The following is a 17,240-nucleotide window of genomic DNA, read 5'->3' as shown; positions in this document are numbered from 1 at the left end:
CGAATGGGATCCTGAACAAAAAGGGAAAGGGAAATTATAAAGGACGTTGTTGGGGTAACCCGGCAAAATCGAATGGGGTCAGCGGATGACAGTCGTCCAGTATCAGTGCTTGTTTCCTTATTTCAGTGGATGTACTCTGGTTTGCAGGAGAGTGTCCCTGTTTTTAGGTAATACACACTGCTGTGTTTACAGGTAATGATGGAATATCTGCACTTACTTTCAAATAGTTCAGAAAAAAACATCTAATATTGTATCTATGTGTATGTAAAGAAGTGATAAGACAAATCCAGTAAAATGTTGACAACTGGGGAATCTGGGTATACTATTTTTTACAACTTTTCTGTTAACTTTGAAATTTTTTCAAAATAAGAAGTAACAAAAAAACAAATTAAACCAAAATCAAGTGATTCTCCTGTACAGGATGACTGAGTGATTTACATTTTACATCTGGCATTCAACATTTGCCTAGTTGCTTACTTGAAAATAACTTTCATTTAGAAAAGCGTCATTATTTTCCTTATTTTACAGTTAGCAACTTATACAGATGCCTGTCTTACCCACAAATAAGTTCTAACAGAAAATTTACCCCATGATTTAGTTTATGCCTGTTGCTATCATAAATTTTACTCTCCATCTTATTTTTCATTTGCGATATCTAAAATTAATGACTATACTCAGAAACAGATTTCTAGAATAATCACCCTACGATACTTTTCTTCCTACTCCTTCATTGTATTACCTCCAAGTTATTCCTTTTCCTAATCAAATCTGCTCCAATTTATTCATCTTTATTCAATTACTGTCTTTGCTCTTTTTAAATGAGTAAGACTGGATTCAGGAAAGCGATAAACGTAGGTGAAAAAATATCATACACAGTAAACTCTTGTCTCACATGCTCAGAAACCTGGTTTATTACATATTCACTCATTTAGTCATTCACGAACTCAACCAATACATTTATTGAGGACCTTCAACGTATCAGGCACTGTTCTGGGTGCTAGGGATGTAAAATAAGGAGATCTCTTTTCTCATGGAACTTGTAGTCTAGTTGGTAGTAGGAAGAGGAAGACAACAAACAAGGAAAATATCAGACGGTGATGAGGGCTAGGAAAAATAATCAAATTAAGAGGATGGGCTGGCAGCTACCTGAGAAGTTATTTTAGATTAAAGGCTTACCTGAGGAGGTGACCCTTAAACTGAGACTTGAATGACAAGGAGCCAGCCACGTGCAAAGCTGGGAAAGAACATTATAGGCAGAAGGAACAGCTAGTGCAAAGATCCTGACACAGTGTAGAGCATAGAGAAAGTGGAATGAGATAAGATCTGAAAGGTGGGTGGAGATCAGATCATGTGGGATCCTGAAAGCCTGGGTAAGGAGTTTGGAATTTATTCAAAGAGCAGAAGGAAGCCATTGGAGGGTTTAAGCAAGGGAGTGACATGAAACAATGAATGTTTAAAACATGCCTTTGGGGGCTGTTCAGTGCATAGAGTTTCAGTTTTGCAAGATAAAAGTTCTAGAGATCGGTTGTACAATGCTGTTCATAAGTTAACACTACTGTACCATACCCTTAAAAATGGTTAAGGAAGTAAATTTTGTTATGTGGTTTTTACCACAATAGAGAGAGACAGAGACAGAGAGAGCTGTCTTTGGCTGCTATGAGAAGAAAAGATTGAGAGAATAAAAAAAGTAAAAGCAGAAAAACCAGTTAGGAAAACACTGCACAGTCCAGGCAAGACCACTTAGCTTGGGCTAGGATGATGGCAGCGGAGCTGGAAAAAAGTAGAGAGATTTAGGATATATCTGGAGGTCGAGTCAACAAAACCTGTTGCTGGACTAGATACGGGTGCTGAGAGAAAAGTAAGGAATTAAAAATAAGTTTTTATAACTGTGCATTAGAAGTCAGGATAGTGGTTACCCTCGGCAGGGACAGGGAGGATCAGGAAGGGGCATCTGGGGTACTGGTAATATTCTATTTCTTGACCTGGGTAGAGACTAGATAGGTGTATGCAATTTGTGAAAATTCATCACGCTGTACACTTACAATATGCACACTTTTCAGTATATACTATATTTCAATGAACATTTTAAAAATTTCGAGATTTTTGGCTAGAGTAAATATGTGGAAAGTGCTGCTATGCTCTGAGATGAGGAAGACCCAGCAAAGAGCAAGTCTGGGAGTGGGGGGAGAAGGAACAGTAAAAATTATTTTGGATGTGACCAAGCAGAGGGAAAAACTGATAGATAATGGAGAAGGGATAACTACAGAAGAAATATTCCTAACAAGGTGAGAGGGGAAAGTATCCTGAGCATAACAACTAGTTATTAAAAATCAAAAACCTAACGTTTCAAGTTTCAGCTGCTTCTGATTTCTTTGGAAAGCTTCTGAATGTCATTTTCTTTTTTTCAACCTTAAACCACTTTTAATAATCTTTTGTTAATTCCTCAAATGGCATATCAGCCTTAATTAAATTTCCAGTAATTAATATTTTCAAATTCAGTATTTCCTATCTCATCAAACTGTTTCAAATATTTTTGAGTTCTTTTAATTTTGTATTTCTAAGCTGTTAAATAACCCAAAGGACAGTATTTTACTTTGGTATGCTTGCTCTGAATCCTTCCTCAACAATTCTGTATTCACAATGCATGCATATCAGATTTTAGTTACTTTTGTTATGCTTGTCTTAAGCAGAGTTATAAGGCTAAGATACCCTTACCACTCAGCTTTCAACAAACTGCAACTTCCTTAAAATGGCTGCTATGAAGGCAAAATGAAAAGCAGTCATCTAAAACTTTGCACAATTCTGGCAGTTATTAACCAACCCATTCTTAATTGCTATAAACCTTACAGTTAATGATACTAGTTTTGGAAAATTGATAGACTTGATGAGTTGGCTATTAAGCAAAATGATCTTTTGGCATACTGGTCATTTGGCTAATTGTCTTGGTTCTATAACAGGAGATAAGGCAGCAAATGCAGATGCAGAAGTAGATTAGGATATTTAGCGGTGAGAAGTAAGGGAATTCCTGTCTGACTGCTTCTACTTCTCAATTAAGTTTGAAACAAGGTCACGTGCTCTGGGTGAGGGCTGAGATTCAGTTGTAGGACACTTGAGCAGAAAGAAGGTATGAAATTTTCTTACTAGAGAGTGGGAAAAGGAATATCCTACAGTGTTGATGCTGATTGGGTGCCATTCTGAGATGTGAGATCATGCATGTGAAGGGAAACCTGTCCACACAGTAGTGTGTTGAACTTCAGTAACATAAAGCCGCTTGGGTATAGGCACAGACTAAGCAAATGGTTTAGAGTCAAGGCTCTGCCAGGTGAGTATTATAAACACAAAGAGAGTAAGAGAGCTAAAAGCGTATGCAAAATAATGATGGACCACCGACTCGAAGATGGAGGGATGATGGATAGTAAAAGTGGTGAGGTTCATGAATCGACAGTCCCAATGGGACCAAAGACCTGTTGGCATGGGAGTAATAGAGAAAGTCAGCTGTAGGATCACAGTGGGATGCTTGAGGTAGAGACCTGGAGATTGTTTAATCCTAAAAAGGTTAAAGGTGTGACCACAGGAGTGCACAGCATAATCGTGGGAATGGATGGCTGAGGTGAAGTGGAGGAAAAGATCATTAAGAAATAAGGTGTTGGGGCCGCCCAGTGTGCAGCGGTTACGTGCATGCACTCCACATCGGCGGCCCGGGGTTCGCAGGTTCGGATCCTGAGCGTGCACCAACGCACCACTTGACAAACCACGCTGTGGCGGCGTCGCATATAAAGTAGAGGAAGATGGGCACGGATGTCAGCCCAGGGCCAATCTTCCTCAGCAAAAAGAGGAGGACTGGCATTGGATGTTAGCTCAGGGCTGGTCTTCCTCACAAAAAAAAAAAAAGAAACAGGGTGTCAAGGAACTGAGGGCCAAGGAATTGGATAGATCATAGATATGGATGCTAATGTCATCAAGAATGGAGTCCTAAGTGTAAGTGGACAGGAAGACTGTAAATCAGGGTCTAAAGTCACCCATGAATGACAGAGAATGACCAAGAGATCAGCAAGTACCAGAAACAAGGAGGGGTCAGAGTATTGTCAAGTCTGGTGGCACGAACTACAGAGGAAAGAGAAACGGCTTGAAAGCTGCAATAAAGAACAAGGATGCTGGGCCGGCCCCGTGGCTTAGCGGTTAAGTGCACACGCTCCGCTCCTGGCGGCCCGGATTCGGATCCCGGGATCGCACCGACGCACCGCTTCTCCGGCCAAGCTGAGGCCGCGTCCCACATACAGCAACTAGAAGGATGTGCAGCTATGACAGACAACTATCTACTGGGGCGTTGGGGGAAAAATAAATAAATAAAATCTTTAAAAAAAAACACAACAAGGATGCTTACCTCACCCAAGGTACATGAAGTGTGAAAGAGAAAAAAAGAGCTTCCACTTGACAGGGCTACAGGAAAAAGAGTATCACTAGGAAAGAGCCAGATTTCAATTAAGGAAAGGATGTGAAAGGAATATTTCAAAGAGAGATTGACAATACAGTGTATATGTATACCCTCTGGACATGGTTCCCGAGGGTACCACGGACGGGTTCAAAAACGAGAATTTCCAATTAAGGAGCTCTGAAATTTGTGCTATTAAAGGCTCTCTACTATTACTCTAATAAAAATCCTGAAACAATTTCAAGTTTTATTTTTGGTCACTGATTTTTATAAACATCATGCATAATGTATCCCCCAAATAGTTTTAAGATAGTTCACATACAAGTACTTACCTCTATTTCTGTAATTTTTTCAGAAGGATTATCAATTAGGAAACGTGCTAAAGTCCCAGGAGTAGTTCTGTAAGTTAGAATGATTGAGTTTTTAGGGTCCTGACACCACTGAATAAAGAGATCCCTTGAAAATCCACATTCCAGGTCAGGTTGGCTGGCAAGTACCACTTTAGGACTAGGTACTCGAGCCAAGTCAGAAAGACCATGACACAAAGAGAGATGGCGAAACTGAAATGGATTATTTCTTTTGTCTTCAAAACATCTCATCAATTTATCACTCATCCATTCTACCTAATATAAGGGGAAAAGACGACAGTAATTAGAAAATACTATATTATAACCTCAGTGTATTCTACAACAGTCAAGGAGTCCAAGTTCTATCTTGTTGTAAGTCTTTTCCCCCCATCGGCTGCTTAAATTTGCACCATTTTGACAAGCAGCTTTTTTCTGCTTCTGTTCTCCATTAGATCCTCCCACCCCAACGTTCACCCCTAAAATCCAAGTTTGCATTATGTTTCAGTTACAAGTCACCTTAAATCTTATTGAGAAGGTAGTGTATAAGTTTCTAAATGAACATCTTACCGCAGAGATTGCTATTTCAAGGGAAAGAGTTTACTCAAAAGGAAGGGAAAAATGAATTCTAACATTTATAGCCTATGAGGTAGGTTCTATTTTTGTCCCCATTTCATGGATTGGGATACTAAGGCTTAGAGGTGAAGCAACTCACCCAATCTGTAAAATGAGGACAAAAATAGAAACTACTTCATAGTATATAAGTATTATATACTATATAGATTAAATGAAATAGTGTATGTAAAGCACACAACAGTAAGTGGTTAATTTTTAGCTATTATTATTATTATTATCAACCTCTTCAACAGAATAATAAAATCCAAAGGGCAATTAAGACATTGTTTTCCATACGCTCAATCACTGTAGCAAACTTCTTTATTACAAATGATTAACATGAAAACAAACCTGGGACTTAGAAAACTCTACCACATTATAACTGACGTTATTTAGGAGTGCCAATGAGTAAACACCCAATCCTGCATCCTTAGTTCTCCAAATTTGATCAAGAAGTTGAGCAAGTTCCAAAACTCTGCCTGCAGTGTCCACTGCTATTAATACATTTCCATCACCTCGAAGTGTTTCCAGGACATTTGCTAGAAAACAAGAATGTAAAATCCCTATAGAACATAATAATATTTTGCTACAAAATTAAAGATAACTTTATCTCCCTGTTTTTACTATAAAGATCATAATTTATAAATAAGCAATTACTATGTCAGGGACAAAATAAAAGAATTTCATTCAGGTTATTATAACTACTTTTTATTCTGTCAATACATCTTCATAGGAGTGAAAAACAATGCCATTAACTCCCAATTTTTTTCACTGAAAAATTACAAATCAGTAGTTCTTAACCCTTTTCACATCATAGCACACATAGAAAATGGTATTTATATAGTACACTGGGAAAATTGGGTGACTAGGTCAAATGCAACCAGCCTGGGATTTCCAGGTCACCCTGGTCTCACCTGTCCCCTCAGTGAACTTTGGTATAAATAATTCCCAAATTTACATACACACACAATACACTTTATATTTATAATGCATGTTTTGTATGTATGTACTCCTGTAGAATAAAATATAGATCATATTCCCTCTTCCAATAAAAGTATCTTTATAAATAGATTTCCTTGCTCTAGATGAAAGTCTGCTTAGAAATATTTGGTAAAACCAAACTCCAGCAAAAACTAACAAAAAAAACCCCAAGAATTGAAGACCTTCTTAAAGTTAGTGCAACACAGAATACAAGTTATACTTTTTAAATGGATAGACAGAGGCAGTGGTCTCAAAGACGTTTATAAGTGGAATCCAATTTTCCCTGTTGAAATTCCATCTACCTTATAAAAAGGGAATAATAAGAGAAAGCAGCTCAAATCAAAGCAGAAGCAACCAGGGATGGCCCAGAGGCACCTCTTTAGAACCAAGACTTCTAGATTACAGTGTAAAACAGCCATCACCAAAATCAAAGGACCATTTGCACCCTCATTTATCTCCTTTGCTCATTTTTCTCTTAGTGTATATGTTTTTCTAATTGATTTATACGAGATCTTTATATATTTTGGTGTTCCCTAGACACACAGCATTGAGCACCAGGGAGAGCTAGCTATGTGATGAATGGCAGGGAGAAGCCAATCTTGATACCTATCCCACACAAGTTAAATTCAAACCAACTAAAGTATCTTTTTGTACAAAATATTGATAGGGTCACATATTTTTTCAAAAATAATAGAGTTAGCAAATCTCTTCTGACCAAGTGTTACACAGAATAAACACTAATTACCACGCACTTCCACAGCTCTTTAAAAAGGACATTATGGAATACGTACTCAGAAGTTGCTCATCTCTCTGTTTTCTCCTAGGCTGCACGTACGTAGCATTAAATGAATCTGTGATAAGTAGCGAGGGTCTGCTTAGCATTTCCAGGGAACATCCATTCAAGTGGCTATAACACAGTTGAAGAAGAGGAATATTTTATATCACTTCAAATAAACAAGTTTATCTTACCTAAAAATTAAGCTTCTTTTATAAGATTTTTTTCCTCCTCTACCTATAAAAATATACATGTTTATTAATAAGAAAATCTGGTAAATTCGAAAAAGTATAGAGGAAAATTAAGATCTTCCAGAGTATCATCACTCAGAGCTAATCGATATATTTTAGTGTACATCCTTCTAAGCACATAAATAAATTTTTCTCTGCATAGTTATATGTATGTATTTTACAAAGGTGATTTCCCATATATTCTCCTATATACTCAGTTCTATATCCTGGTTTTTAATCCATGACATTAAAATTTTTTTCTAAATCTAATTTTTAAAAATTGTAAAAACTTTCTATTATGTCTGTACTATATTTATTTGATCATTTCCCTTTATTGATATTTAGGTTACTTTTTTTGCCATTATGAATAATCTCTCAAAGAATATTTTTGCAAAAAGCTTCAATTGCATTTCTGATTGTTTCCTTAGGACACATTCCTAGAAATGTATTTACTGGAATATACTCTATTGCTAAATGGCTTTCTAGAAAGGTTTAACCTTTTCCAGGAAGCTCTCCCTTTTCCAGAAAGGTTCAACCAGAAACACTGACCAACTCAATAACATGGTCCATTGCCTTTATGCTTACAAAGTCTTTTCCAAATCAGAGATCAGACTTACCAACACTGTTTCATTTTCTATTTAACTCTAATCCACCTGAAATTCATTTCGTTATATGGTTAAAAAAGACACAAACTGACTTTTTTCCCAAAATGGTTGAATACCACTTACTCCAATATCCATCCTTTCCTCATTAATCTGTGATTACAAGAGCCTAAAATTCAATTTATTAGTCTTAAATATTTCTTAATATAAGACACAAAAGATCTTGAGGCTACTGTACTCTAATACAAAATAGCTATGAACTTAATCTACAGAAATAACAAAAGAAGACTGTATTAGACTAAACACCAAAACAATTTTATAGTGTAAGGCTGTGAGTACAAAATGAAGTATTTAAAATTATACTACTGTGTCCCCTTTTAAAGGAGGTCTGGCTTTAAAAACAGTTATATTAGATGGTAATTACTAACTTTACAAAAAAAAAAAAATCCACAAAGTTCCTTTAAATAGCAGATCAAGAGCATATAAAATATAATTTGATGTACAAAAAGCAATCTCCTTTGCAACATCTCCAGGGAGAGATCTGTTTTATAGAATGGATACTTACACATAAATTTTAATATCTTTTATCTCTGATAGCAAACTTTTTCCCTTACAATGCAAATAATTATGTAATTTTGAAAATATTCACTATTTGATGCTTTTAAATTGCTCAATATTTCTGGTTAAAAAAATTGCTTTGTTTCTAATTTTCCCTCCAAAGAATGAAATAACAGCAATTGCATTTCCATTAGCTTTTGTCATGATATACCTACATCTCCCTCTTGTGGTTGAAGTCAACTGCATAAACAATTTCTTCTTCTCCATCTTTGACTATTTTCCATATTGTTCCACCTATCATATGACCAGCTGGCAGAGGTGTGATAGACAAGCCATGTCCTTTACCTATGTCAACAAGATAATGACAACACTCAGATTTCTTTTACAACCCTAAAGAAAAGTTATTTACTTGTAAGCTATTTTTTAATAGGTAATATATGCAATGATATAAAATTAAAAAGTAAAAAGGCATTCAGTGAAATGCAAGTCTCATTCTCCCGTCCCCTAGTGACTCCGTTCCCTCACTGGAGGCAAGCACTCTTATCATTTTATTATGCATTCTTGCAGACATATTTGTGCTTATAAACAGAAGGCTAGTGATTGGACTTAAAAGCTAGTACACTATTAAATTACCTAATATGGACTAATAAATTTTAATATTTATATTGTACATATAATTATCAAGTGTTTCCATTTTCGCTAACCTCTAAACTGACAAAACAACAGTTCAAATCTCAGGGTAAAGAATTTATCCTATGGAAAAATTAAGTACAAGCAAAACTGTTGAGACCACTGTTACTTCCTGGCGACATCTTCAGAATCCATTGTTGCACCAGTTTTTCAATGCCGGGGTTCATATCTATGAAAATCTTTAATAATATTATCTCTATAGATGATATAATACACACTTAATATATGACTTCCCAGCCTAATTAAATAATAAATTTCTTAACGTCCAATTCTAGAATTCAGTCATTTTCTACTTTGTGCTTACCAATGCACATCATTTACTTCAATCACTATATTTAGTCATCTGAGCTACTTTATCTCCTCAACCTAATTGTGAGCTCCTACAAGGAAGATCTGGCCACATTACTTTTGTGCATTATACAGTATAAACACTAAATAAGTCCTTCTCAAGTTAAATGTGAAAAGGCCTAAGTGTTAACATTTTGTTAGTATCTGGTCTAGAATTTAAAATCCAAATGACTTAGGAGAATTTCAGAGCTCCATATCAGAAAATGCTAATTATTTATTCTTCAGACCATAGTGCCTATAATTTTTACTACAAATTCCCCTTGTACTTTTCAGTAAGTTAAACCCCATTAGTCCAATTATTTACTACTGGAAACATCTTTTACCTTTCAAGTTCACAATCTGAGAGAATTTTAACTGTTGTATTTTATCAAAGGCTGCATCCACATCATCTAATGTAAAGAGTGTAAAATCTTCTGTATTGTGTCGAGACTAAAAGAATAACACAAATAAAAGGTTAAAAATGATCACTGCAGGAGTGTAAAATTTTTTTTTTTTTGGGAGGAAGATCAGCCCTGAGCTAACATCCATGCCAATCCTCCTCTTTTTTTGCTGAGGAAGACTGAGCTAACATCTGAGCTAACATCTATTGCCAATCCTCCTCCATTTTTTCCCTTTTTCTCCCCAAGGCCCCAGTAGATAGTTGTATGTCATAGTTAAACATCCTTCTAGTTGCTGTATGTGGGATGCCACCTCAGCACGGCCGGACAAGCGGTGCGTTGGTGTGTGCCCAGGATCCGAACCCGGGCTGCCAGTAGCGAAGCGCATGCACTTAACTGCTAAGCCACAGGGCCGGCCCCTAAAATTTTTTTTTAATTGCTTAAGTTACCTGATAGAGATCATACATGAACATCTGTCCCATTTTATAAACAGGAATGGTTGCGTAGATAGCACAATTCAGACCCAGCTTTCCAACAGCATACGGGAGGGCACCAAGATGCAGAGGATCAGGGTGAGACAACAGGACAGCATCAATCTGATGAACATGCCTAGGAGAACACAATCAAAATGACTACTTCTCAAATCTTGTTTTTAAGGTTAAAGGCAAGATATTCAAAATCAATTCACCAATTCTGATTCCTCTTAGTATTCTGGATTGAAGACTATGCTGGAGTAACAGAGCAAAACTAAGAGCTAAAATTATACCTATGAATTTCAATTATTGCTACCCTGTCCTGCATAAATATTAAAATTATAAGTTGCACACAAATATATGGTGTCTAGACACACTAAAAAAAAAAAGACAGAGAAACAGTAGACACCACACGTAAGCCAATTTCAAATGGCTATCTTGTATAATAATTATTTAAGTTCAAGAACTCAGCTTGGAATTTCACAAATTGTTCAGGGGGAGGATATTTAAATGGCCACATATTTATTATGAATTTTTGCCTCAGCTTTTTAGCATGTTGACTGACAGGATACTCATTATAGTAAAACCTCAATTAATCGATGACGCATACGCTGTCACTGACAAAATAAATTAGTTAATTTATTTAACTAATAAATAGTTAATTTATTTAACTAATAAATAGTTTTTCTAGTTAGAAAAAAATTTTTTATGCTACAAGTTCTAAGTTTTTTTTTTTTTTTTTTTTTTTTTTTTTTTTTTTGTGTGAGGAGATCAGCCCTGAGCTAACATCTGCCAATCCTCCTCCTTTTTTTTTGCTGAGGAAGACGGCCCTGGGCTAACATCCGTGCCTATCTTCCTCCATATCTTCCTCCACTTTATATGGGACGCCGCCACAGCATGGCTTACCAAGCAGTGCGTCGGTGCGCGCCCGGGATCCGAACCAGCGAACCCCGGGCCGCCGCAGCGGAGCGCGCGCACTTAACCGCTTGCGCCACCGGGCCGGCCCCAAGTTCTAAGTTTTTTAAATGTCGAAGTCCTCTTTCCTTCCATAATTAGTACAATACTGCAAACATAACTGAATTTTTCTTTCGTGGATTAGGATCCTTTTGTATCTTATGGTCATTATTCTGAGAACCAATTTTCAAAGTCTAGCATCAAAAAGCTATAGAAAGTATCCTAATGTGATCTGACTGCAGAACTTTCACACGGAAGGTTTTTCCTCTCCAAATTCTTACAAACTTAATCTTGCTCTTTCCTAAAATTAGGGTACAAAAATCGCTACTGAGATCCATAAGCCAAGTAACAATTAAAGTTTTGCTGATTTCAATAAACATAGCTTCTAAGTCAATCAAAACTTTACAAGTGAAAATGGTCACTGTTTGGCTCTTTGGCATAAGTAAAACTAAGTCTTTGCTACAAACTAAATAAGAGCAGAAAAGCAAACACTGTGGAACATCAAAATGGTATTAAGTGTAGAAAAGAGAAGTTGATTTAATAAAAGTCTAGAAATATGAGAAGTAACTTACTTCCTCAGGGAATCTATAATATCCATAGAAAAGTGCTCATCCCAGCCACAGTCTAATAAAAATCTAAACTCATCAACTTGGAGAAGATAGCAAAGAGCAGACTCTTCTTGGACCCCAGAGAGGGTGGTTAATTTGATAATAGATGTCATTTTCTTGGTCCAATAACAACAATCCAAAAGCTTCCTTCAAAAGAAATAAAAATATAATTAAATATAAAAGCACTGTCTAATATACATAATAGACAAATTAACTGAAATTATACCAGATTTCTAAGTGCACAGAATTTCCATAAACATGGAAAGCAAAGATTTTAAAGACCCATTTCCATCACTGCTAAGTTTCAAGGTACAAACATGATCTTACACACTCTGGTTTACAAAGAGTCCTTCAGTGGCTCCCCAGTGTGGTTTAATAAAAAGCAGTGGACTTTGGAATCAGACAGACCCACAATTGAATCTACTCCTGTGTGATTCTTGGCAAGTTAATAAACCTTTCCTCACTCATGTATCTCAGTCTATAAAACATAAGTATTAATATATACATAAAAAGGATGCTCGAAGATTTCAAATAATGTGTAAATTACCTAGAATAGAGACCACCAAGTTCCTCAATAAATAAATGTATACCGAATTAATGAACTCATCTTTCAAGGTGAATTTGTTCACCTTTATTTGTTCTATGATAGCAGTGATTACATTGCATTACAATTGTTAGTTTAGAAGTGTTTCTCTCCTATTAGACCACCGGTCCTTAAATAAACAGACTCCCTTGAGAATCTGATAAAAAGCTATGGACTCTTCTTTATCCCCTCAGCCCTCAAAAACAAAAATAAAAACGGCAAATATACACATAGAAATTCACATACTTTTCAGAAATTCACTTTACTTTTCAGGAAGTTTAATGTTAAGAACCCTTGCACTAGAATGCGAGAAACTGAAAAATAGAGATAGTATCTTATGTTTGCAATTCCTAAAAAAGAACTTGACACACAATAGGTGTTCAACATTTATTTGATGGCATGTATGTTGGGATGCCTACTAATATATTTCAAGAAGATATAACATGAACACATCTATTGGGATTTAGGACCTAGAATTGCGTGCTATTAAATAGAAGTTATAAAAATATTCATTGGCAAAGCAGAGCTCCACAGCAACATTTCAGATCTTAGTGACTTAAAATAAATTAGCCTTTCCTGGCTAACCATGCAAGTAGGAGAGGTCACTGCATACCTGATGATCTACCACCATCCGCCCAAGGTCATATCAACAAAGTAAGGTAAAGTGACTGCCCACCTTCCATAACAGGCTATCAGGAGACTCATCCCACCATATCTCCCATCTTTGTTCTCCTCAGTAACGCCAAAAAATCCAAGACTCCTAGGTTTTCCATTATCACTCATGTGTACATCTCCTAGTTGGACCCAATCCCCTACCTCTTCTCCCTCCCAAATCCTTCCAGTATGCCCTCTGCAACTATGATTATACTCACCTGTTAACTTCAACCTCTTTCTGAAGGTTTTCTTCACCTGCTTACCTTCACAGACACCCGGCTTTTCCCAAATGATACTGTTTCCCCTGCAGCCTTCTGAAGGCTTTTTTTCCTCTTGTACTCCCTGTACAGTAGTCCCCCCTCATCCACGGTTTTGCTTTCCGTGGTTTCAGTTACCCGAGGTTAGCCAGTCTGAAGATATTACATGAAGAATTTCAGAAATAAACAACTCATGAGTTTTAAATTGTGCGCCATCTCTGAGTAGCGTGATAAAATCTCATGCTGCCCCACACTGGCCCACCAGGGACGTGAATCATCCCTTTGTCCAGCATATCCACACTGTATGTGTGTATACGCTACCCGCCCATTAGTTACTTAGTAGCCAATTCAGTTATCAGAATGACTGTTGGAGTATCACAGTGCTTGTGTTCAAGTAACCCTCATTTTACTTAACAACGGCCACAAAGCGCAAGGGTACTGATGCTGCCAATTCGGATATGCCAAAGAGAAGCCATAAAGTGCTTCCTTTAAGTGAAAATGTGCAAGTTCTCGACTTAATAAGGAAAGAAAAAAATCATATGCTGAGGTTGCCAAGATCTACAGTAAGAAGGAATCTTCTGTGAAAATGTGAAGGAAAAAAATTTGTCCTAGTTTTTCTGCTGCACCTCAAATATGTATGTATAGGAAAAAACATAGTATATATAAAGTTTGGTACTATCTGCGGTTTCAGGCATCCACTGGGGGTCTTGGAACGTATCCCCCTGGATAAGGGGGGACTACTGCACCGCAAAAGCAGGAGGTATGTGTTCCTTGCTCCTCACTGCAGCTTCCAAACCATGTCTTCTCCTTCCCCCTTCAAATACTCCAGTCCCATCACAGCTCACGCTACCCAGCTAGTTCACTATGAGCCTTCTCCACTTCCTCATCATCGCTGGTATGCAGTAATCTGACCTGTCATTGAGGACTTGAGTTCCTGACTCAGCCTTTTTTTTTCAGGAGCTTCAATACTGACTTCTTAGTCCCCTGACTTTCTCAACTCCAACAATCTTCACTTCACTTCAGCCACCCACAATCACGTTTACACCCTAGACCTTATCACTACCAATAAGCCATGCCACTTTCAAAATTTCACGTTCAAGCACCTCACCCTCTCACTACCACCTTACTTACTCTAGCATTCCCACTGCAAAAATCCTTTGGCCTCACTGGTATCTCTAACCCACTGACCACTTTTTCACTATCCATGACCCCCTCCTGTCTCCATTCTTGTCTTGCCATCAATCCACGATCCCTCAGGATTATTTTGCAAACACTCTCAAGTACCTTGATGCCCTAGCCCTTCTCTGTACTAGCGTGGCAAAACCCCAACCCTAACTGACTCCAGTCCTTCACTTTGTCTTTTCCAGCAGCTGAACGCTGCCAAAGGAAAAAACCCAATCACACAACTGTGCTGTTTGCTCTTTAAATTCATGACCAAAGATCTCAAACAGGCACTAAGCGCTACCTATGAATCTGATTTTTCTTAGTAGGTTGACTTTCCATCTCTGAGACTGTTATTTCACATCTCTTCTCTGCTCAAGCATCATGTACCACCCCCTCCACCTTACTCAAAGCTGGTAATCTCACTTCATTCTTCAATTAGAAAATAAAAGTAATCAGACAGTCACTTCTCATCTTCCAATACCATATCTACTAACCTATTTGCGTGTACACTGCTGTGTCTCCTATTATATGGAATAAAGAGCCCTGCTCTGGTCCAAGGCCAGTGTCCTATGTGTGCTCTGGATCCCATTCTCATTTACCTTCTCAAGGACTGAACTTCCTCAGTCATTCCTTCTTTCCCCTGCATCATCTATGTATCATCGATGCACCATTCCTATTAGCATACAAAGATACTCTAGAATTTCCCAACTTAAAATAACCCTCTCTTAATCCTACAATCCCTCCAACCACTTCCTCATTTCTGCTCCCCTTTCACAGCAACATTTCTCAGAATATTTGCCCACAAACATGTCTCCACTTTCTTTCCTCCCATTCACACCACCAAATCTGGCATCTTTCCCCACGATATCCTAGAAGTGCTTTCACCAAGGTCACTGACAAACCTCTATACAACTTAGGCCAATGGACATTTCTCTGGCCTCAACTCTCTGGAAATCACAGCAGCATTCAGTCAAATGAACTGCTCCATCCTCCTTGAAACGCCCTCCTTTCTCTGCTTTTGTGTCAACCCTCTCTTGGCTTTCCTTCTACCTAACTGGCCACTCCTCAATCTCCTTTGTTAATTCCTCTTTCGCTCTTCAGCCTCTAAATGTGGCCATGGTTTTCAGCAGGACTTCTTTTCTTCTCTTTCTAGGTAATCTCACCCAGTTCCATAGCTTTAAATATCATCTGATCTCTGATGGCATCGTCCTTGATTCCTTCCTTTGCTTCCCACATCCAATCCATCAGTAAGTACTGCATTTTTTGCCTCCATTTTATTTCTCAAATTTCCTTCTATCTCCACTGTCACCAAGACCTCTAACTAGTTTGTCTATTTTCCCTGCCTCAAACTTAATTCTCTCAGACACAGTTTTCTGACCACCCTAACGTCCTTCCCCACCTCAGTTACAGCCTATGACATCATTCTAACGCCCTCAAAATACTTCCTGCTTTCTATTCTGGCAACGTCTGTGTTTACTCTCCTTGTCCGTCCTCTTCTCTCTTCCTAACCCCTACACTAGAATATGGACTCCATGAAAGTACAGACCTTGTCTATTTGGATCAGTTATATTCCAGTGCCTCCATAGTGCCTGACACAGAGTGGCGGTCAACAAATGCCTCTTGAATAAATGCATGAAGCATGACTAGTATTACCTGAGCTTAGTGCCCTCACCACACTATTAACAGTTACCTATTTGCATGCATTTCCCCTTGCTTGGGAGAGCTCTCTGAGTGCAGGACTAGGCTTGATCTATTTTTGTATCCTTACTATATTAGCACGTCTTACACATAGTGGTTGGTCAATAAATTGTTGTTGAAACAAACAAGTTCAAATTAAAAATATACTGACTTAACATGTTCCTATTTGTCAGGTATGAGAAGTACAAAGATACTAATTCTCTATTTGATGAAAAATGTTTATAAATATAATTTTGGAAAGGACCTAAGAAATTCTCACTGCCAGAAAGCTTCCTGTACCACAATTATATTCATGGCCTAAGAGAAACTCTTTTTCTACTGAAATCTACCTTAACTCTCACTGTCTTTATTTAGATTACGAAGTGAAAATAAAAAGTATCTTGCAGATAGAACTGAATGAGTTCATGTTAAATTTTTTTGCAGACAGACCCAGATTTCAACAGATGAAAATATATTTTTATTACAATTTCTCATAATATAATAAAACTATATCTTTATTAGATATTCATTACTTACTGATATCTCAGTCGTATATCGGATGAAACACCATGAATTCAAAGGAAGAGTTCTTTATAAATCTAAAAAGTGAAGAAACAAGGGTCTCATGAACATGGTATAACAATTTACTTCTGTTATTAATTATGGTGTTTAACTTCTATGTCTTGTTCTAAGATGAACACTGTGAGCAGCAACAAGTAGTATAATATATGGTCCTTTTTTAAAAAAGAAACCATAATTTTAGGAAGTTTAAGCTTACATAAAACAAGAATAAAATAATAAAAGATAATAACAAAAGACAAAAATAAATAATAATGAACCAAATTAGTTATTATCAGAGGCTGCAATATGCAGTTTAGGAAATAAGATTTTAAAAATTGACATTAGTTTATGTTACAG

General features: G+C 37.2%; 1 protein-coding gene across 1 annotated transcript in view; it reads right to left on the bottom strand.

Moving 5' to 3' along the window:
- Positions 1-16,923, bottom strand: part of CPSF2 (cleavage and polyadenylation specific factor 2) — a 29,491-nt gene extending 12,568 nt beyond the window's left edge. Inside the window, exons 1-8 of the mRNA XM_058567576.1 lie at positions 16,860-16,923; positions 11,952-12,134; positions 10,402-10,561; positions 9,899-10,004; positions 8,753-8,882; positions 7,164-7,279; positions 5,743-5,930; positions 4,765-5,055 (exon numbers count right to left, since the gene is read on the bottom strand). Coding sequence (XP_058423559.1) covers positions 4,765-5,055; positions 5,743-5,930; positions 7,164-7,279; positions 8,753-8,882; positions 9,899-10,004; positions 10,402-10,561; positions 11,952-12,100 — 1,140 coding nt within the window. The 5' untranslated portion in view covers positions 12,101-12,134; positions 16,860-16,923. The remainder of the gene's footprint in view (positions 1-4,764; positions 5,056-5,742; positions 5,931-7,163; positions 7,280-8,752; positions 8,883-9,898; positions 10,005-10,401; positions 10,562-11,951; positions 12,135-16,859) is intronic.
- Positions 16,924-17,240: the final 317 nt, after the last annotated feature.

This window comes from Diceros bicornis, chromosome 24 (genome assembly GCF_020826845.1).
Source record: "Diceros bicornis minor isolate mBicDic1 chromosome 24, mDicBic1.mat.cur, whole genome shotgun sequence".
NCBI lineage: Eukaryota > Metazoa > Chordata > Mammalia > Perissodactyla > Rhinocerotidae > Diceros > Diceros bicornis.
Note: the sequence above shows the minus strand (reverse complement) of the source record. Positions and strands in the feature narration are given on the sequence as shown.